Here is a 23,433-nt window from a genome sequence, read left to right as displayed (position 1 = left end):
ATTATAAGTACATCACTCACATCCCACAGTACAGTTTGAAGATGCTTCACATGCCACTGTTGTTTACATCACTGCTTCCTTTCTCATGGGAACGATGAAGAGCAGCTTATTATAAGAAGGACACAAAGGAAGTCCCACTGCTGAGTGGGCTTACTTCATTTCAATAACATTTTTGAAATGTGGGTGACAAACTATAGCTCATACAAAGTAGCACTATATCTTAATATCTTAGTTTTACTGTTTACTCCTTGAATCTTATTAATCTCCATTAACTAACTTCATTTTCATTACGCACTTTTTGGCAAAGGGTCTTTTCATAGCATAGTTTTAAAATTAATTTCCTATTTAGATCAGAGGTTGTAATAACAACAGAGAACCCAACATACATGCAACTCACCAGCAGTCACTGACCACAATCCAGTTTTCACACCATAGTGCTTAATACAGTTGTGTTGTGTGGGGAATTTTTCCCTTTTTACACTTTTATTCCATCTGCTGGTGCAGCTGCTTCTTCTCAGAAAAGCTGTGCTGAAAGAACAGCGACAGTCACGAAAATAAAGTCGTTTTTCATTCAATTAAACCTCCATCAGTGTTATGAGTTCCATTTCCATCCACTAGATGAAGCCATTTTCATCTGTCAGTGTGGGGTCGCCTCATTCATCCACATCACATGCATGTCTTTTATCCCACTCTAACTGAAATATCATCCATGACATTCAAACAATTTTCTGGACCCAAATGATTCCCTCCAACAAACTCCTTTCTACAAGTTTATTGAACTTTTTACTACAACACAGTGGTTCACATACAGTACAGCATAGTGATGAGTCTATATATATATACAGAAGATTTTGCACGGTGATTCTTCACATAACCATGTTGGCGCTACAGTATAGGCATACAGAAATAAATAAAACAAACATTTCTCTGAACAAAGTTAGCGTGCACCTTTCTTTTGCTTCTTACGATGTCATGGCACGCTATTTTACTTACAAGATTAACAATATATAGCACATGTATTTTAGATATGTTGAAATCAGACAGTGTAACAGCAGGTGACAATATAGTACACACTCCCCTCTAATTTGGATTCATTACACTTAAAACATGATGTCAAATAGAGGGTTTGTTTGGACACGTACAGTAGGGTCTGACCAGGTGCAGCTGAGAGATTATTTCATTTTAGATGTCATGTGCTACAATGGAAGTGATATATATGTACATTGTTTTCCTGTAATATTAGATTTGTCATCCCACTCCTTTGCTCAGCCTTGAAGAGGACACACCAACCTGATTGTTCATTGGCAATCACGTAGTTTTAATGGTGGCGGCCCGTCGTTGCTATGACTGTGAATGTGAAGCCCTGAGATGTTGTTAATGCCAGTAAGAGCATCCAGCTGGGTGGTGCTGTAATGAATGAGGCTGCTAAAAATCACACAAATAGATAGGATTGTACACTTTATATACTGGGGTCTTGCTTGGACTGATTTACACTGAAAACAAGTCTAGTTATGCAATATACAATGCACCAAACTTTACATAAATAAGTATTTTTAAGTATAAAATTTTACATTTTATAATGTAAATGGTGACAGATGCTCCATTAATCTTTGAAGTGTCAGATCACATCCACGAAGAACTCAACTTTCTTTATAATTGTTCTTGCAAAAGATGGTTGGTTATTTTGCTACAGACATTTGCTCTAATCTGTCCTTTAATTCAGTGATTCACCTCAGTGCCAACAAATCCATTTATTCATCACCCATCTACGATGTGCTGCTTTCTTCTATCCTGATTGGCTGGTCAGGATTTGTCACAGAAGAATAACAGCACAACTTGACAACAAGCTTATGTCAAAGTGTCCCAGACTGCTGGCTGCTCAGCTGGGGACTCACCTGCAGAAACTCCCAAACCACTGGACTTTTGATGGCAATGAACCAAAACACCAAACCACCAAATAGCATCCACACAGCCTTAAAAAGTTCTGAGATATGACTTTTCTTTCAATTTAGACAGGGCAGGGGACGTATGTAAACTGTAGCTTTAACTCAGGACACAGAGGACGACATCATAATTTCAGTGGTAAAAGTTTAAGAATGTATGTTTCTTTGCACCAGCTCTGATCTGGTATATATACGGTGGAAAAGGAAACTGTTGAACTTGCAGGAGAAGATTACTACAGCTCTAAAAAAGAGCATTTGAATCTACTTACAGGTATTTGTGTTCTTATGTTGCAATTTTATGTAGAAAGATCAGCTCTTATTCAGCATCTGAAAGGTTGATATCTTAGTATACTGTAGTAAGCGTATATAATAAGAAGCTCTAGAGGTAGTACTTACAAATGTATGCAAATGACAGCGTGTTAGTTTGAGTGAGAGAAATCAGTTCTTGTTAAGGCTTGGTAAGAAGACTCACAAGGTGCAATGCTGGATAGGGGTCACATTAAGTGGATGTGAGCCGCAATACCTAAAATGCACAATGGCATCATACAGCTGCAACATCACAGTATCAAAGCAAATACAAAAGATTTCCTCGATACAGGCCGCAAAGCTCGGGCTGGATTTCCTTTGACATATTATTTATCTCCTCTTCGACTTAAAATTAAAATTAAAGATCCAGATGTTGTTTTTGTTGTTTTTCCTGTGTTTTAAGTCACAACAACACAGTCTCAAATTTACCTTAAAATGAGAAATCTAAAGCACTGAGACTAGGATCAGGATAAAGGGAAAACATCTCTCTCTCTGACATCTGTCGAAGTCGATCAGACTCCACTCACAGCATACCAGCCCCCGACTGGAATCGTGACACATGCAAAGATTTGAAAGCTAACCCGCTAAGCGACATGCACGCAGAGTGTAGGTCTTCCGTTACAAGCTGGTGTTACTCACTACACTCTTATTTACGACAGAGAAAAAGGTCATGTCTGCCTACAGTATGTCATCCACATGATGCCCTTAAGAAGATGTGTGCAGGGGACGGGGAAGGCTGTGCATTCACACAAACAGTTGCTGGTCAAAAACCTCTACTGGAGTATACAGCACTATTATTTACAAAGTGTGTGTACTAAGTGGTCAGGGATGGGGTCAGCCCCGTTTCAGTTCAACCACCGCAGGAGGTAATCAACATCAGTGATATCATGGTGACAGAGTGACTGGCCGGGGGATCAATGAGTTGAGTTAGTGGGCATTCTGTAATTACAAAAAAATCTGATTCAATTTACTCCCAGCAGTGACTGAACTGGAAGGGACTGAACCACAAACCTGAGGGCAAGCGTGGTCACTGTAGGAGCAGGAGGGGCCTCATCTAATTAGAAGACTACAGGGCTACAGATCTTCGTCATCATTGGTGATGCAGTGGAGGGATGGGGAGACAGGCTGCATGCAAATGGGAGGAGAGGGTCCTTGGATGGGTACAGTGTTTGGTCGTCTTCTGCAAAGAGACAATAAAAAGAAGTCATCATTTAGACAGACACAGAAATCTATGATTATGTATCACCTCTCTGATGGCTTTGTTGTTTTAATCACGTAACATCAAGTATGATTTGTATTTATTGACACTCATTTCAGAAATTAGTTTGAAAACAGATTTTCTAACTTCCAGGAGGTCGCTGGTTTTCAATTCATAACAAAGCGTTTAAAAAGTACATTTGCAGGGAGGTCTGTTTTTTGCTTGGCATCAGCGCCTATGCCACAAACCTCATTCACTTATTTATTTTAAATTTGTTTTACCATTTCATTTACAAGCTGTATTTTTCAAAAATTTGACAATGTCACAAACATAGAAGCACAAAGGTGTGTATGTATGACTCAGTGTACTTTGTTGGTTACCATGGCATTAACTTGCAGCAGTTTCCTGCTGAATGATGTAGTGCCTGTTTGAATCATCCACCTCGCTGCCACAGTGAACGTCACTCCTGTTAATGCAGACACATAAAACACAACACTGTACACAACCAACTATATCATTCTGATTTAATGTCTATCACTCCTACTGGACACTTTATTTAATATCAGCATGATGAAGTGCAGCAGCCAAATTTGAACAATTAAATTGAAAACAACATGGATAGAATTATTTTTTCTTTCCATTTGAATCCAAAGGCTTCAACACAAATTCACTTTCTCTTTCTTTACTCTTGCAGAAGTAAAATCACTGTGAAATGTTTAATACATATTTGCTCGAATCTAGTTTTAACAAAGTTAAAGTAGCAAGAAACAAAAAGCAGCTCAAGCTTTCTGTTTACTTTTAACTGCACCGAACATCCTCACCTGTTATCATTGATGTCTCTGGTTTCACTGACGTTGTTACCTGTTGGAAACAAAACAATAGTTTAATTTCATTGATGAATACTAGATAAACTATTACTTTCACTGATTGATTTGCTGATACAATAATACATATCATCATCAAGACTTAAACAAGGAATACTGACATCTCACATGATAAAAGAACGCTATCAGGGATTTCAGTCTATAAACAGGTATGGGTTTACGTGTGTGTTCTTACACTTACCGTTGTCGATGTTGAGTGGGTAGGACTCCAGTGTGTCTCCATTATATCTTCCTGCTCTGTAGCCCAGTGCTGTGGAAACTCTGTGTAAAACACCACAGAGAAAAACATAAACATACACAATTAAACTCCACTCCTGTCGGTGAAGATCACCTGTGAGGTAAAAGAAAGGATTTAAACTCACGTGTTGCTCTGGACAGAGTTGGGGTTGCTGCTGGCGGTGGCGGAGCTCTGCTGTGTCATGTTGCCCTGGAAGAGGGCATTGCTGTAGGTGTTGGCTTGTTCGGTGGCACGGATGTAGGTGTAGAATGGGTTGGTAGGAGAGCAAACAGGCAGCTGCTTTGGTCTCACCGGCTTGGCTGTCAGGATGATAAAGTGATGTGAGGTACAACAGGAAGGAAACTGGGTCACTGTTTGCTTTAGGTCAAATAGCTCAAAATACATTTTACATAAATTCCCCAATAACGACACAAACAAGAGCATCAAGGAAAAGATTCAGTGCAGTACCGATCTGTGCTGCATGGGAGCGCCTCAGGGTGTTCTTGGCCCTCATGGCGCCTTTGATGCGGTCGACTTCCTGCTGGTAACGGCGACGGTCCATCATGGCGCCCTCCTTGGCATCCTTCAGTGCAGTCTCCAGGGCCTTAACTCTCTCAGCAGTAGACCGAAGACGTTTCTCCAGCTTTGGAAGCTCACAACGCAGATCTGCATTGTCACGAACCAGCTGGAGCGAAAAGAGAAAAAGAAAGAGAAGAGGGGGAAAATATATAGCCAAACACCACACTTAGTCCAAACACTTTCAACTTTGTCTTCATTTTGACCAACCACAGGGAAAAAGTGTATTGTGGAAGTACATAATTTACTTACATCACAAATTGTGTGTTTTGAACAAACTGCAGTTACAGGACTTGAAACATTTTCTAAATAATAGTTTTTCCCATATGTATTGATTGTGGGCCTGGGTGTGTAGCTTGTGCAAGTAAAATAGAAATTATCCATCAAATGTTCTGTATTTCTGTTACGAAAACATCTTGTGATCTTATACAATTCAATCTATGGCCCATGTCAGCATCACTAAAAGTTACAGTATAGCTGCTCTCACTTTGTGTTTCTCACCTGTTTGTGAACCTTTGTAAGTTGGTCCAAGTTATTCTCAAGAAAGGAAATCTTCTGCTTCTGGGTGCAAGACCCCCCGCTATCATCAGGTTCCATTTCGGAACTCTGCAGAAGAGACGACGAAGCAGGACGATGAGAAAATAAAAGAGAAAGCAGGGAAGAGGAAGATATTTTCTATTGTCTACACCTTTCCACTGGATGTAGTGTACAGAAATAGTGAATTTCTTCATACATGATACAAAACCTTATGAGGTTTAGAGTGATTGAGGATGTTATTGATATTCCCACTAAGGTTTATCAGGTCTCAGATTCCTTAATACTCCATAACTGGATTAAAAAACAAGAATTCCTTGACTCACTCTTTTAACCCGCGACGTGAGGTCTTGAACGAACAGCTTGCGCAGGTTGTGGAGGGTCTGGAGTTCACGGGCCTGGCGGACAGACAGATGGAGAGGAGGTTAGGGAGATGACTCTGCATGATGTGAAATATTAGGAAGATGGATAGAGGAGTCTGTTTTACTCACGACGGTCTCCTCCAGACCCTTCAAGTCCTGTTTGGTCTGCTCATGGCGCTCATGCAGGAATCTGTCAGAAACAGAAAGAGCATCATTGTAAATAAGACGATATTTGTGGAAACAGAAAATTGCAATATCTAGGTGCTGCCTTGAGCGCCCTCTGCTGGAATTTAAGAGAAGTGAGGCTGGACTGTATCAACTCTGTCCCTTAATATTTTAAATCCTCTATTTGAAATAATTATACAAAATGCCACCAAACCACTCATTTCATCCCACACATTATGATCTCTATATTCAGGACTTTGTTTCAACCTCACTGATGAGTCCAGAAGGAGAATGTCCACCTCCCAAACACTTACGAGAGCTCCTCCAGGCGCTCGCTCTTGGTGCTGTCCTGACTCTTCAGACGTTCAAAGTCTGCGCGAACCTGAGCCAGCTCCAGCTCCAGCTTGGAGTTACAACTGGAGGTGTGAAGTAACAGTAGACATGATCAGTCAGGAAAAGTGGAGGGGAAGAAATTACATAAATTAATATACAGCAAAGTGCCTCATTTCATATGTAAAAGTACATTTTTGTACATAAATAAAAGCATTAATAATAAGAAACAATCACATCTATGGTATCTTTTTTCTAAAAGGAAAAAACAAATTAAGATGACCACGCACTCAGTGAGTTCATCAATGACTCTCTGCTTCTCATTGATCTCATCCCGCAGGCGGGCCAGCTGCTTGTGATGGAGGCCGCGGTGAGACTCTCCCTGCTGACGAAGAGCTTTCTGGAAATGAGAAGGCCAAACACACATTGTCTCCTAAAATATGCTGTCTGATGGAGAAACTGCAGAAGAAAATACTCTTAAGTTTTTCTCGTATCTTTTCATTAGAAACTGGAAAATAACTAAAATAAAAAGCTACTTTTGAGCACAGTCTATCATGTAACTCTATAAAGGGATGATTTCACTGAAACACAAAGAATAAAATGGCACAAAAGATTCAGACTAGAATGACATGTACTTTGCATGTGTTCTAGCCTGCGGTGACATGATGCACAAATCAGACTTTAAGTCGGTGTACTACACTACAAATGGCCTTTAGAGGCTTCTTACCTTCAGACTTCCATCCTCAGTCTCTCCCTTCTCTCCGTCCTTCTCCTCAACCAGGGAGTTATCTGGAAGAAGAAAGAAGAGTTACAACCTGTACAACAGCTTGAGGCAATCCTTTTCTCTCATAACAAATAGTTTGGCGTCAGTGTTTTTCTGTGAACGTGTGCTGTGTGCATGTTACCCTGGTCTTGCAGCTTGGCCAGCTCCTCGCTCAGGGAGTCGTGGCTCTCCTCCAGCAGCCTCTTCTTCTGCTCCACGCTCTGCATGTACTCCGTCAGAGAGCGGATCTTAGCCTCATGCTGTACAAATACACGCACAACATCAGAGGCGTAAAAACCCGACCATCACCAGGCAGTTTCTTTTTTTTTAACTCCTGCCCACATACACATGTATCCATCAACAGCTACACCCCTTCACCTTATTTCACAGTGCCACATCCCTTCCTGTCTCTCTCCCTTCATCCCTTACCTGAGAGATGAGGAGCTGGCAGGAGGACAGCTCCCGCCCGGTCTCCTCCATCTTGCGGTGGCACTCCAGCTGCATGTTCTCCAGCTGGCGGCAGCGCTTCACCATGCTCTTCACCTCCGACTTGATCTTGCTGATGTAGAGGCGAGCCACAGTAAACTCCTCCTCGATCGCGCCGCTGATCTCCACCGGCTAAGGATATGAGAAAAAACATTACTGTCTCCTGCAGAGTTTCTCCATCAGTTATGTGAAACACAACAGGATGCAGGATATTGAATAGGAACATGCACCCCGGTTCTTGTTTAGTTATGTTCTCCAAACTGTGGTCCTACTCACCAGCTTTATCTCCCCATTGCCCACGATGGTGCTGAACTCGCTGAGGTCCCTCATGAGCCCGTTGAGGACGTCAGCGATGCGTTTCCTCTGCTGACCGCTCACCTCCTGCATACGAGACAGCTCTGCCTCCAGCTCCATCAGACTGGCCTGTAAGAAAGAGAGAAAGAGAGTGAGGCTTGAAAAGCAGCATCTGAGCACTAAGACAGAACAAATATTTTCCTCCACCAGAAAATATTAAATTTGTATCGAGATTTCCATTAAAAATACACAAATGACACATTAACAGATGGATTTTAGGAGAATGTTTCGATTAAGTTTTTGTGTAGAGAGGAAATATGCTCGATATCCACATGTCATACTCATGACTACTGAATTATGACCATTTGAATTCATCACATTACTGTAGTGCCACCAGTTATTCAGGACTAGATTTACAAAATCAGTGTACATGTCATCTAAATTTGTTCAAATGCCAGGTTTTTTTGCTTTTTTTAAAATCAAACAAACTGTAGAAGAATCTGGCCATAACAGGAAAAATCTAAATTTTTTCTTTTCTACTTATCACATTTTTTTTTTCACCCTGGCATTCAATCAAACACTATCTGATTGCCATATAATTCTTGCAGCATTTTCCACTCATGGAAACTGTGCTGCTACAACAGGTGCTTGTCTCTGTGGTACAAGAAGCAAGCCAGTGAATCCTTCTGTTCCCCCTCCTGTTTCTGATTTTAGCTCCCACTCTGTCTTAGTCTCCCGTTCACACCGCTCCTTTCGAAATGTACCATTTTCTGGGCCAGTTGGTCGGCCAGCAGCTGGTTCTGCAGGCCTTTCTCCTCCACCTCCTGGCTCTTCTGGTCATAGTTGATGGCCAGTTCCTCCAGAGCCTGCAGCACCTCCTTCACCTCGGCCTTGGCGCAGTCACTCTCTACCTGCAGCCTCCCGAGTTCAGCCTGGACCTTGTCTCCATCACCCCTTGATGAGGCCAGCAGCTGAATGGAGGAAAGGAAGAAAAGAGAAAGGGAGAAAAAGTGAATTTCGTGGCGTTAAACTTAAATTTAGACTTATTAGGTGTTGTCTTTACCACAGGAAAGTGTGTATTTGTTTGTGTGCTCTCACCTCGTCCTGGTCCATCATCTGCTGCTTCAGTTTCTCCACCAACTGGCACTGCAGGTTGATCTCATCGTCCTGCATAAAGGTTATATTGTCATAAATATGAACCATTTCCTCCGTTCATGATAATTTCCTATTTATAGATCCATAATTAAATGTTAAACACCAGTAAGAAGGGAAGTAAAATGTTTGATAATTAAATCAACATCTGCAATGACACAATGCAAAACAAGTGGAAACTAGAATTGTGTTTGAACCTTGTCATCCAGCTGCTTGTACAGCTTGCGGATCTCCTCCTCGTACTTCTGCCGCTCCTCCTCAGAAATACGGACCACAATAGAGGAGGTGTCATTGTCCAAAATGGGACGCTCCTCCACAGTCTCAAAACGGGGCACAATGTCCGCCGTGGTACGCTCAGTCTCAGGCACGTCCTCTCCTGAGAGGAGGAGTGAACGGACAAGGATGGCAGAGAAACAAACACGTCAGAAATTTGCAGTTTTGTATTTGTTGTGCAGTCAAAAACAAGGCTCCTGCTGGAAGTCAGCTGGTTGAAAAATGTTGAATCTCACCATTTCTCCAGCGATTGAGCTCGGTCTCCAGCTTCTGAACAGTTTCCTTCAGAGTCTTGTTCTTCTCCTTCTCCTTCTCGTACTTCTTCTTCCACTGCTCGGCCGTCAGCTCCAGGTTGATGGAGGCGGTGTTCCTGATGGTCTTGGCACTGTAACAGAAAAAAGCAAAGCCACAGAGACACAGGGGAAAAAACATGAATCTGTTTTTTAGTGATTAAGATAAGTGTTGATGATGTTTTGTGTTCATGTTTGATCAACAGTTCTTCTGAGGAATTAGTCTGAAACAGCTTAATGTTTGTATTATAGCTCCAATTTCACTTGACATTTAAGTTTGAGAGGAAGCTACTATTAAAAGAGCAATCTATTATGGCTGATTTTATTTTTTATATACCAGGAAATAGTTTAGTCCTAAGACCTTTCCTGACTTCAAAAGATAATATTTCCCCCGTATTCTCAACCCCCAGGAGAAAGAATAATGTTTCCTCAAAATGAATGAGCAAATAAGTGCGATGTAGTTGAGTGGACGGTGTTAGTGAGCATCTGCCTTGTTTGTTTGTTTGCTTGCTTTTGTTTTAGGTCATTCCAAAAATAGCTAATAGCCCTGATTTTAAAGGATAAACTCCCTGGCTAAAAAAAATGTGAAAGCAATGTAAACACATTTTCTGGTTTTCTTCTAATTAAAGAGTTAAATTATTGTATGTTTATATTATTATATGATTTCAAAGTTGCATTGACTTTATCCACTGATGTGTCTATTGTACAAACATTTTGACTTGGTCTCACTCAAAAAGATATGAGCTCCTCCCGGTATTACTCCTCATACAGTAAAACATCAATGTGAATGTCAAGTGGGCAGTGTCAGTAAACATCTGCCTCTAACATATTTCAATTTACGTCGACCGGATCCGAAGTACATCCTGCTTTTGAGACGCAAATACTGTAAAATCGCACTGCTAAATAAATGGCAGCATGTAAAAACAAAACATGTTTTGTTGTTTTTCCCGCTTTGTGTACAAATATTAAAATATTTAGCATGATTCCTTTCCAAAGGTGCATTGCCTGTATCTACCGTTGTCCAAACATCAGAGTCGATTTGGTCTCGGCATCATTGTAGCTGGAGGGAGAGCAGCAGATGAACATGGTGGTGCGACAGTTCCCACCGAGGGAATCCTGCAGGATGCGGGTCATTTTGCTATCACGGTATGGCACGTGAGTTTTCTGCAGGACGCAGAGGAAGAGGAGAGGAGGGGTGGGGAGGGAAGATAATGATAATGAGAGAAAAAGCAGTGAGGAAGAAGAGACAGGCAAATGGGACAAAATCAGAAAGGAAGATGATTAGAGGAAGCAGGAGTGACAAAAAAAAGAAGTCAGAAAAGAGAGACAAAAAGATTAAGAGACAATCAAGCATCCCGAAGTGAAATAAATGTCTGCGGTATGGTTCATTTGCTTCCTGATTTTGTACTTTTTTTTTTTGTACTGCAGAGATTCATCAGCAGATTATTGTCAGCAAAACTTCACACGTTCCCATTCTCCCAAAGTTTGTAGTTTGAACTCTAAATGAAGCCCAGAACAGTTGTCAAACATGGCAGATTGATTGTGCTGCATCCAACTAATCTGATAACTGGCAGGGATGAATCTGGTATTTCCCGGCCAAATCTGTGGAGTTGACGGAAAGGAACAAAGTGTGCGGGTACAGGACACACAGCTGGTGTACATATGCGTTAGAAATTAGAGAGGAAGGTTATTTGCTTTCTGAACCTAGAGGTAAACAGGGCACTTCCAATTGTAGTAATGAAAATTAAACATGTTCTGATTTATTTGGAGCTCAACAATTCAACAAAATAGTGAGTTTCCCTGGTAGAAAACTTGAATATTTTTTATCATCTTAATAGTGACTTTATCAGCTCCTTTAATATGAATCAAAGTCACAATGATGCTTAAGTTTAACACTGATTTTAAAAGAGAAAACCAATGTAAAAATACAACCATATTTTTGCCACTTTACCATTTTGTCGACCAATGATTCTGTAAATCCCAAACTATTATTTTAGAGGTGCACATTCTGAAGGAAATAGAAGAAAGTAGGGTAACAGAAGCTCACCGTTCCCTCAGCCAAGGCAGAGATGACGTTTCCCAGAGCAGAAAGAGACTTGTTGATATTTTTAGCCTCATCCAGGACGGCACCTGCAGCTCCGGTCTTACTGACCTGGAATAAAGAAAGAGACAGAGGTAGTGAGATCAAATCGAGAGATGAAGAGCATGATGACAAACACAGGAAATGTGTCTGTGCCTGTAAGTTTAACCAAGGACTAAAAGGGTGATGACACACAGTGTACAGTATAGACAGTATAATGTATCAACATCAGTTATTGATTTAAAGCAGTTGATTTGTCATTGATTTTTAAGCCATCTTTTTTCCTACCTTCTCACTGCCAGCCAGATCCACCAGGTAGAGTTTCCCACACAGCTTCTGCTCAGTCTCCACATGCTCCTGTTTGATGTTGATCAGGAAGATGCTGTGGCTGCGAGAGCTGTGCTCGTTCATGTCTGCACAAACGCAAGGGCCACACAACAGTCAGTGGAGTGAATAAAACCATATATTACAGCTTAAGTGTCGAAACAGACTGGGTCTGGTTAATGGTTGATTAAAGGTCTCAGAATTTTTTAAATATTTATTTTATTATTAAGTTTGTAAACATATGTTAAAGTAGCTGCTAAAAGATCAATCCTTTTTTGCTCACAAATAAGTCCTTATCAGAATTATTCTTTAAGAAACAACATGACTGAAAAATATGCGGTACCTATTTTTTAAACATTTATTTTTTTTGTCTCTGTACAAAGAAAGAAGTAATTTTAAAGAAAAAGTAAAGTAAAGAGAAACTATCCTGTAACTTGAAATCTTCAATCCTGGTGATTTTCATGTTAATAGCACCTGATGTAGCTTCAAGTTTCTAGCATTGAGCTGTGATGAAGAATGGACTACAGAGGTCTGCTAAGCTCACTTCTCTTTTACGACCCCACGCTGATTTGTTTTCATTTTTAAACATGTAGTCTTACCAGCCGAGGCAGACTCAGGTGACATCACCAAGGCATTTTTTTAAATTGGATTTTAAACAACTCCCTCTGGAGAAAATAGTTTACAGTTTTGTTTTGTTACTTCCCCAGACCTGTAAAGACACTTGGTTGTGTAAAATTGATGGAGTTTTCCTTTACCGCACTGGAACTAACATATACATTAAAGGTAATAATAAGGATGGATTTGAAATGTTTCACATCGTTTAGCCTCTACTGCAGCAGAATGATGTCAGCATTTCACACTGAACAGAGGACAAAGAGCACTGATCTAAGTGCTGCTCTTCATCGGACCTCCTCTCAGACAATAAGTTCAGGTTTCTCTGCAGATGATATCTGAGGGCATCAGCTCAGTGTCTGCAGAGTGTTGGCCATTCGGCTGCTATCAGCACACCGTTCTGCAGCACAGTGAGTCAGCAGGCATCGACAGGAAACACAACGCTGTGCTGCTCAGGAGGACAGCGTTCAGCAAATCTCATCCACTGCTGTGTCCAATCATTCTGTTTGATCGGATGAAATGTAAATTTAAATTGTCAGGTCTTTACAATTAAGAAGCTTTGCATCATCATCAGCTCAATGGCTGGATGATTTATGCCTTTAACATCCACCCACTAAAAATGATTAAAATCGAAGAAGCATTTTCATCATTGTTCGCTCAACAGTATGTTTCCCAACAGACGACGGAAAAGATAAGAAACATCGATTTTGCTGTGTACACCTCTTACTACCGAAGAGGAACTACTGCTGTCTCTGCTGCTGCTGTTTTTGTGGTAATCGTTTGAATTGTGAGGCTTTATGTTTCCAAATGATGATTCAGACTGGACTGATGCCATTTAAAATGCAGCAGCAGAATTGTCCTTCAACATATTCAGGCTGCTGACAGCAGAGCTGTTATGGGGTTGAAACATCAATCTTTGCACACACAGCTCACAGCCAATATAACACTCCAGTTAATTATGATGTTTTCATTAAAAAAAAAAAAAAAAAAAAAAAAAAAAAAAAAAAAATTCATAGAGATTTATAACTTATTATAAATTTATATTATATTTATATAAATATAAATCAGAAACTTTTAAGTTTTATCTACCTTACATAAGATTTTGAGAGGACTAAACCCAAACTGGCATCAGGTGCATATTTTCTGTTATCAGGTCTATTAACAAGGTAAAAGAAGAATTCTATTTCTAAATGAAGATTTAGCATGTTTGTGCTTCTCGGTCTCTCACATATTCTTGTGTTTACAAGTATTTATTATGTAAATCCATTAGAAAAGCAAAGAAAAATACGAACTGAGATTCATTTGTTGTCTGTTGTTTAATTTGAAGATTTAGTAGCTAGAAAGGTTCTTTTTCAAAATTTGTATCCTTTGTATTCATTTTCACAGATTATGAATTTAATGTACTCTATGTTGAATGTGAGTGTCACTCTGCCCTGTGACTCATCTCGCTGGCTCAGTACCTGCAGGCTGACACCATCAAATTTCCTCCAACAGGAAGATTGACTGCAGGGATTCAAGTAATTAAGGAGTCAGACTGAGAAGCAGGAATGTTAATGGACAAGCTATTAAATATGTGGAGGTGCAGCCTAATTGTAATTAACCAGATTTCATTCTCATATTAAATATTTAATAAAATATGACTTCTTTACAGCCAAATTTACTGGATGATTGGCTGTGTTTGTAATAATAATAATAATAATAATAATAGTAGATTAACTACATTCTAGTTTCTGTTTTACAAGGGGGAATTTATCTATATGAATTTTCCCTTGTGAAAGTTTGGAAATTAAACCTTATGTATTTTTATTAACTAATTCATTTCGATGAAATAACTATGTATGACTGCTTTTATCCCTAACTTATTAGACTCTTGATGACTGTAACACATGATGGGTCATTCAGTTTATGTCTTATTTAGGCAACACTTTAACAGTGTCAGTCACATTTATCTTCATGGATACACATGCAAAAGTTCAAGTCCTGCAGCATAGCAACTGTGCGATGGATAATAAATACAAATTTGAGCCAATATCTCTGCAGAAAAAGACTAAATCAAAAATGTCACAGAAAGTCGTGCGTGAAGGCAAGCAAGCACTCTCTGAGCCCTGAGACCCAAAATCCATTAACTCTGCAGAATGGTCTGTGCAGTTAGAGATTTATTACAGTGAGGCAGTGCTGGTATTTTTGTTGAACACTGGATCTCAAAGCTCATCTGCTCCTTTTTATTTCAGTCTGCAGTTGACTTCAGCACCATGAGTCAGCACAAGACTCACAGAAAAAACACAAAACAATAAATGAATATACTGCACTGGTTGTGACTCAGATATTTCTCAGAGGAGCTTATTTATTGTGTTTTTGAAATACCTCTGCTGCAAAATGAAATCCATCTTTACAGTAGTATTTGAAACTTAATTAGTATAACTCCAATTAAATTATGATATGAAACCAAAGTCGAGCACTTCTACTTGCTAATAAGACAATTGTTAACATTATTGCAAGATTTGTATTATTATAAGGTGCTATGTTATTTTTCAGCTCCTTTATTTGGAAAATTTTCTTTTTACGGTGCAGTGATGTTTTGTATTATGAGGCCAAACTATCCCCCTGACCTGAAAACCTGCAGTAGTGGAGTCATTAGTCTCCTCCAGTGTTATTACTGGACCACAGAGTAGTGAGTCAGCAGCACCGAGGCCAAAACAAAGTGCAGGATCATGGAGCTTTTATTTCTAGTGTTTGTGAGGTTTTATTGCATTTATTAAAGCAGACTGGTGCCAGTTTACTGAAAATTGCACTGTCTGACTCTGAATTATTAGATGAGCAGAGAGCAGGAGATCTATGTGTTCGTTACTAAGAATGACTTTATTGAAATAATGGCTGCGGGCAGAGATGCTGTTAAAGCATCACTAAACTATACATTACAATGAACTACACCTGACAGAATCTTATTTATTTTTATGACAATGAATGACGCTTCAAAGTAATGGTTCGCAGTAACACAGATTACATAACAAGGCACAGTAATGGGCTGCATGAACTCAGCTGTCACTTCATGCATCACGAACAATTCGTGAGTGACAATGTTGGCAACAGTGAGAAAAGAGAACTGGTGCTCCGAGAGTGGAAAGAAGATTTCATCATTGAGAAGAGCAACATGTTACACAGTAAGGATTTGTCTTTTGGGTTGTATTGGTAGTAATAACTACTTACAAACATTTGGCAGGAATTATGATATTCATGAAACAAATTATCAAAGCTAAAGACTCACTGGTCACAGCAACATGGCGGTTGGATTTGCCTTCATCAATCACATCCATAACTTCATCAGGGCTGGAGACAAAGCGCTCAGTGCATCCCTGTGGAGGGGGAGGGTCGGAGAGGAAGAATATGAGACAGACTTCTCATTGACCTGATGCACCCCACAGACAGATGTTCACCCCAAAGGAAAACTTGTAAAGCACTACTGTCACAAACCTTGACGTATGGCACCCTGTTCTTATCCTCATGGACAGCCAGGTTAGTCTTTGTCACTAAAAAATAGAGAAACATCAACATAATGTTTAGTATTTTAAAACTCACCAAAACAACATGCAGAGTTAACAGTGGTGCTGCATTGGTATGTGCATCACAGTAGCAAACCATAATACTGGTTGAGAAAAAAAAAATTTAAGCACTAACCGTCCAGAAGGTCACGGATTTTGTCCATGTAGATTTCAAAGTAGGAAACCTGTTGAAGAATAGAAAACAAAAACATGAAACCAATATAAGATGAAAGTTAAATGTGTGTTTGTATGGAGAAACAGCAGATGCCAGAACAGTAAAAATGGGCCAAGTCCGAATGAAGCCCAACACAGTGTAACATAGGAAACATAATGCAAAACAAGACATCATCTGATGTGACGCGTCAAATATTGAACCTTGATGTGGAATTCAAGGTTTTCGTCCATTGCGAAGATGTGGTTGAAAATGTCCTCAGCGATGCGAGGAATGATACCCATCTGGTGAGGGTCGTGCAGCTTGCCCTGCAACAAGAAGTTATAGACAAAGGTAGAATTAGGTTTGAGATTGTCATAGCTATCCAGGGTCAAAGGTTAATGCAAATCTTTCATGCAGTAATTGCTTAAAATTCCCAGAAAATATCTCTCTCTAAAATTAAGGACAATAAGAGCATTGGCAGACAAAATATAGATCAAACAGTGCCATTACAACACTCTGTGATACCTGCCACCAGATTACATAAGTTGGAGGGACAATGAAATGTATCTTTGTCATAAAAATAATGGAACAAAATTGTAATATAAAATCATTGTTCTATAAACTTCTAACAAAGACTCAGAATTCACTACAACGGGACAAAAAACAGCCACTGAAGCAAAAGGGAAAGGTCGGCAGTGTATTGTTTTCCATACTAGATTGTTTGGATAAAATGAGAGTTAATTCGAAGTAACTGTTTCTTGAACTGAAACCTGTACCTCCATAGTGTGAGTCTTCCCGGAGGAGGTTTGTCCATATGCGAAGATAGTACCATTGTATCCATAGAGCACATCTGTGAGAAAAAGAACAACAAATAAGACCACAGCACCTACTTTTCAGTAATTTGAAGTATTCTAATGTGTTCATCTGTTCGCCCATACCCTTAACAATCTGCTTGGCGCAGGTGTTGTAAACCTGCTCCTGGGTGGTGTTGGTCGGAAACACTCGATCAAACACGTAGGACTTCCCCTGTGAGGACCAGGAACAAAAAAAAAACAGTTAATGAGATGTCATTAGCAGTAAAAAGGTTTTCTATCCACAAATTTTGACCACATTTTTTTAAGTAATGATTCAAAATAATTGAGGGGAAATAACTGACACAGGAGTATTAAGGACAATCAATCAAAAAATGGCCTTTAGTGATTAATTCATAATTAAAAGTATGATCTAACACAAGCTTTAATAAATGTTTTTAAAATGAACACAGGTGAATCTCTTGTCCACCAGCTACTCATCAGCGTAATCTTTAGGAAATGATGTCAGCCCTGTGACGGATCCGTTAATGACTCAAATATGTGATGCTTGAAATGAACTGACTCATCCTCGCGTCCCGGACAACGCATGATATATACTCATTTGAAATGGGACATTTTTATACCTCCACATGTCACCCGTCTCAGAAAAACATCTTATTGTTGCTGTACAACACAACATATTGCTGTTGTCTCTGTCAAAACCCAAACACCAAGACTAATGACACATAATCCAACAGGGTGTATGCTGCACAGAATTGCTCTGAATTTGTTTTTATTCATGTTATTTAAAATCAACTTGACTTGATATTAAAACAAACAAAAAAATCTGTCCTTTAACATTTAGTAAATGTCTCAGATAGTACTCATTAAAAAGTGCCTCCGGATACAATGAAGAATAAATTGAAGCCGATTCTTTGGGTAGATTTTCTGTGATTAATGGTCCTAATATGTGACATGGATCATAAACAAAACAAATTGGCATGAAATTTGCAGCCATTTACATTTAATCAGTGAGCAACCAGCTAAAAAATAAAAACGTTTTTTTTTTTTTCTTCTTTCTAAATGATAATTTATTTATCCCAAAGAGGTTAGACGATTAAAAGAGAAGCCTTAGAGGACCAAGTAATTCATCAGCACAGGTGAAAACACAAGAATGTATTGATATGGAATGTATATTAAAAAAGCAATACAGCAAACTGAACATACAGGTGTGCAGAAAATGCTTCAGTAGATGGAGTTTTGCTGTTGGTTTGTACAATCCAGCTTTTCATCTTATTGACGATAAGTCCACAACAAGAGAAGATGAAATCAGCAGAGTGAGGGAGCCAGCTCTGCTGTACTTCTCTAGTCAGAGACATATTTCATCCAGACCTTTGTCAGATAACTGGCCATGGTTAATAAAACACTCCTTTTCCTGAACTAGTTAGACATCTAACATGGCAACGGAGCCTTTCATTAACGACCATGCATACAGCAAAGTGCTATCAGCAAGCTTGTCTGAAGCTTGTCACTCCTATCGAGCTTCTGTTTTATTAGCATCTGTAACTCAGGGTTTTCTAAAAGATTTCTTTCAGGCTTTCTGAAAAATGGAAACATACTTCCAGGTTTTCTGTTCATATTCTCACCATGAGTTGTTACACATACCCTGTGATAAATATGAAGCTACAGCCAGACCGCTACATTAGCCAAAGACTGGAAACAGGGAAAAACAGTTGGCCAGGCTTCTTAAAAAATCTGGACCAAAATCTGCCAACTAGCACTTCTAAAGCTCGCTAGTTATCATGTTTTAATATTGCATCTTTAATATATACAAAAACTGAAATGTAAACATGAACAGTTTTGGTTTTAAGGGGGTTATGATAACGAACTGTACTATTTTTTGGCAAGGTGCAGTGATTTCCTGGAGCCTCTGTGGAGTTGACTTTTAATGTTTTGACAGAGCTTGCTGTTTGAACTGCTTCCAGTCTTTGTGAGGAAATGTTTACCTGTTTAGCACAAAATTCGATCAAATTTTGTTCGCTTCCCAACTAACTGCACAACACATGTGCCAAAACATTCTGATGAAAAATGTTCAAATGTCAAATTTTTCTGTTCAGTAAAATAGTAGATGTCCATTTGTTTGGAATCTTAGAAATGTTTTGGTGGCTTCTCAGAATTAAAATTAAATTTTAATTCTTTAATTCATTAAATTTACAGTGTAGGACTTTCACATACAAGTGTACAAGTGAACATGCATTACACTCAAGCCCTTGCCAAATAAGTTATAGTATACAGAGTTTTCAATCTGGTGTCCCGTGAGACATTCCAACGCTGGCCAAATAAATTCATACTGGGCATGCTCTATGGGCACAGCAGGCACAATAGAGACTTCAGCAAACCAAGCCAGTTAACTTCTGGTTTAGCCCTATGCTAATTTGAATGGGTATTAAAAAAAACCTCAATTATGCAGCTACTTTAGACTTTCCAAATGTTATCAGACCAAATGTATCAAATTGGCTGGGATGCCACTTATTTAATTTATCCAAAATGTTTGCACAACTTTATAGCTGCGACATTAGTGACAAAACACGCTACAGCAAAGCCTATGATGTAAGCAGACGTTGACAGGGTTTTTGTAATTACTCTCACTGGAAGAAGTTCCACAGTGCAGCTTTAAACAAACACTCAAAGAAAATACATTGACTCCCATGTTAGTTTGAACAGATAGTTATGATAGAGTAGAGATCTTTAGCGTCTTTCTGCTGCCACACAAAATTTCAGCACTTAATATATTGAAAATCGGCTTGTGCGTACACTAGAAGAAACAAAGCCAGTAAAACAGACAGATAAGGCTCTTGTGTAATGTTTTCTGAATTTTAAATTAATACAAAGCTCAGCAGAAAGTGCATTACGGCCATATTTAGCACTAAAGATTTGAAACATATACATTTTACTGTCTTTGAGTTTGGCATTGTATTTTGGACCAGTTGTCATTACATGTTGGATCATAAATCCACAAGAATGTATTTTCTTTATTTCAAATTTTGTTCCCAATTTTGTTCACGAGGCTGTTAAACTCCTGAATGTCACCGTCCCATCTGATACAGAGCCCACAATGCAACACAATAATGTGAGCTGCCAGAACATGAGCCGTATTAAATGTCATTAACAAATTGACTCATCTGCAGACCGCCTCCATGCCAGAGTGATTTCTCAGAGAGACATTCAGTCAAAGAACAAGAGAGGGAGGGAGAGACGTAGGAGGCACACAAAGACACGTAAAAATGTTGATGGATGAGCAACGGAAAGAGGAGAGTTACAAAAGCAATGACAAAAAACTGAGAACGAAACAGCAACGTGACGAGAATGTGAGAAATATTCTAAGACAGACAGGTGGAGCCAGAGAGAAGAGAAAGCAGGTCAGTCAGTGATGCATGAGCTCACTGAATGATTATTGATCCTCTCTTTAAGCAATCGGGGAGATCAGTTTCTGACTCTACTGTATGGCGTCATGCTGAGATGAGAGAGGAAGGTCAGGGTGAGATATTTCCATTAACGCTGGAGAGTTTCATGATGACTCCTCCTCTGTCTGCACATTATATTTGCCAAAAACAGACTTTTCCTCTTCTTTTTGACCCGCTGTGTGGTCGTCATGAACTCTATTGTCGTGTTTCTTAACATTTTCTTCAGACTTGAGATAATTGGTCGAGAATAAAATGCCAAAAGCAACACATAAAAGCAAAGATGTGACTGAAATTGATAAAATTGTGTTACAAACCTAACTTGTATGAATAGCTGTTCATATTTTTTAAGTTGATGTGTGGATTAAGAATTGATTAAATTGATCTGCAAGTTTATGGCTTTTTATTTGGCCTCCATTAAACTGATGAGATTTAGAGCTGGAAAAGGGATGAATCAATAATAACATAGCAATGGCCAAGTTTTCTATTCTGTGAGACATCTATATGCAGCAAAAGTTTAATTTCATTAAACCCTTTTTGTCTATAAATAAACTACTACAACTAAATAACTATTTAAAAAAAAAAAAAATCTGCCAGTGCGGCTGGATTATTTCTGTTTCTAAGACCAAAACCATTTCTAAGACAACTTGTTTCAAGTTTTTTCTACATCACAAGTCTCTTCAAAGTATTTTTCACAATGAATGAGGCAGATTGCTGCCCTAAAAATCCTGAAAATTGGCACAAGATATCACAAGTTTCTTTAAATAATTTGATTTGTATCAGAAACTACCAATTCAATAATCCAATTATACTGTAATAACACAGATGAGTATTTTCCAGTGTTTGATATGACCTTTTTTTATGATTGCCAGAAATTGAAGTGAAAACAGGCTTACAGCTGTTCAACGTTTAAAATTTAACTAAATTATCCACTAAATTATGTACTCTGTGTTTATGATTCTATCCATCCTGAATCTTAACAAACGTAAACTAAACCTCAGAGTAAACAAGACATGCTGCATAATCAGCTTGGGTTCCACCCTGATTACCAGCCCCCATCTGTCTCCAAACTCCAACATCTACTACAAAGATCAACAGTAGGCTTCACCTCTGGACCCGTGTCTTCATGAGGAATAAATCCACAATAGCTAAACAAAATTGTATTTCTTGTATTAAAAAAAAAAAAAAAAAAAAAAAAAAAAAAAAAAAAAAAAAAGAGAGAGACAATTCTGCCTCCTTCATGGCAGAAATAAGGATATGTAAATGAGGCCAATTAGTGAAAGCAATCAGACTAAATGAATTAACCAATCACGAGCCTCTGCAAAATTTCACATTCATTTACATTAATTAATATTCACAGCTATAGGTTTTTATTAGATGTATGTGTGCTGTGATTATTCATGTAGGTCCATAATAAATGGAGGGCCATAATAAAGGCCTATAGAAAAATACATAAGCATACTGTTTAAAATATGTTATGTAAACATGTTTCTTAACAAAAGTGTCATATATGTTTAATGATAATAAAGTCTCGGGCTGGACATGTTTTATCCTCCAGCTGCACAGCGCAGACCTCCGTCAGATGATGCAGGAGGCCAGTGTGCGCATTTCAACAACATTATCTACATACAGTGTATTTGTGCTTTGTCATGTTCAGAATAAAGACAGGTTTGGTGTCTAAGGTGTGATGTCTCCCTGAGCTGCACAGACTATCGTGTGTCCCTGCCTTCAACCCAAACAGATGGGTCCAGCTGATGATTTATTGATGGCGGGCCTGCGTGCACAACAAAGCGCCCCCTTCACTCACCCCGACGGCGACAGTGTCGTCTCCTTGGAATTTGGGTATAAATTGGTCCCCACGTACGATCTCCGACTGGTTGAGGGGACGAAAGCGACATAGCACTTTTATGTTGCACTCCGCTGGGACATCGGCCATTGCGCAGATTCAAGGAGGGGGATGCTGCTTTCTGCTGAGAGGGAAGATGCTGCTGAGGCTGCAGGCGATCAGACGCTGATCGGGGCCTGATCTGACCGTCAAAAACAAGCGAAGAGGGATGCGCGGAGACGTCGTCCTTTTCCGTCTGGAGGACTCTTGAGGACGGTGGAGAGGTTGGACACTTTTATCCTGACAAGCCCAAAGAAGCTGCGATTTATTTTGTGCGCAGCTGGACGGTGTTTCCGTGTCGCAGTGAGGCGGGCAGGCTAAATTAGATGTCAAACCGCAAGGCGATTCCCTACATCATTAAAGCAGTCGGCTCTGATGTTGATCGCTCTCCCCGAGTGGTTTATTTGTTGCCGTCGGTCTGTCTTGGTGCTCTTTCTTTTCTCTTTCAGGAGCGGCGGTAGATGTACGTCAGGCCGGTTGAAGGTGAGATGCTGCTGGAAGGGCAGTGAGGTAAAGCTGCTGCTGATCGGCCTGCTTTGGTCGCCACAGCGCCCTCTGTTGGTGTTTGGCGAAAGGGCGTGGTCTGCATCCGCCTCTTTAAAGTGGTACCCACAGCCTCAGCATCCTCAGCCCAGCACACGAAGGCGGAAACCAGGCCGGGCCCCATAGTGCAGCGTCACATCTAAACAGAGGAATAACAGTATTAGTTTCTGTAAATCACCTCATCACAGCCAAACTTTGGCTCTGCTCCGGTGCCTGACTGCAGGAAACAAACCATTATGGGAAGGCAGAGGAAACTATCGATTTAAAGATA

General features: G+C 39.6%; 1 protein-coding gene across 1 annotated transcript; it reads right to left on the bottom strand.

The window, feature by feature from the left end:
• Window positions 1-757: 757 nt before the first annotated feature.
• LOC138192973 (kinesin heavy chain-like) lies at window positions 758-23,156 on the bottom strand. Its single transcript, XM_069140709.1, has 29 exons — window positions 22,542-23,156; window positions 17,421-17,508; window positions 17,259-17,332; window positions 16,704-16,808; window positions 16,465-16,513; window positions 16,261-16,316; window positions 16,055-16,142; window positions 12,142-12,266; window positions 11,821-11,925; window positions 10,789-10,937; window positions 9,720-9,868; window positions 9,408-9,586; window positions 9,157-9,225; window positions 8,823-9,029; window positions 8,041-8,187; window positions 7,708-7,896; window positions 7,421-7,538; window positions 7,243-7,304; window positions 6,806-6,915; window positions 6,500-6,601; window positions 6,150-6,210; window positions 5,985-6,056; window positions 5,626-5,730; window positions 5,017-5,233; window positions 4,694-4,868; window positions 4,513-4,592; window positions 4,269-4,308; window positions 3,828-3,913; window positions 758-3,429 (listed from the first exon to the last, which is right to left on the bottom strand). The coding sequence occupies exons 1-28, from the start codon at window positions 22,668-22,670 to the stop codon at window positions 3,835-3,837; spliced, it is 3,129 nt and encodes a 1,042-aa protein (XP_068996810.1). The 5' UTR covers window positions 22,671-23,156; the 3' UTR covers window positions 758-3,429; window positions 3,828-3,834.
• Between the last annotated feature and the right edge of the window lie 277 nt (window positions 23,157-23,433).

The sequence above is a fragment of the Embiotoca jacksoni genome, unplaced genomic scaffold, assembly GCF_022577435.1.
Source record: "Embiotoca jacksoni isolate LCO1_2020_lvr unplaced genomic scaffold, fEmbJac1.0.p SCAF_9, whole genome shotgun sequence".
NCBI classification, from domain to species: Eukaryota; Metazoa; Chordata; class Actinopteri; family Embiotocidae; genus Embiotoca; species Embiotoca jacksoni.
Note: the sequence above shows the minus strand (reverse complement) of the source record. Positions and strands in the feature narration are given on the sequence as shown.

Coding starts and splice junctions, on each gene's coding strand:
- LOC138192973 (XM_069140709.1), bottom strand. CDS start 22,670: ATGGCCGATGTCCCAGCGGAGTGCAACATAAAAGTGCTATGTCGCTTT. Junction 17,333..17,420: donor CGCCAAGCAGATTGTTAAGG/GTATGGGCGAAC, acceptor TTTTTCTCACAG/ATGTGCTCTATGGATACAAT. Junction 5,731..5,984: donor TCACGTCGCGGGTTAAAAGA/GTGAGTCAAGGA, acceptor TCTCTTCTGCAG/AGTTCCGAAATGGAACCTGA.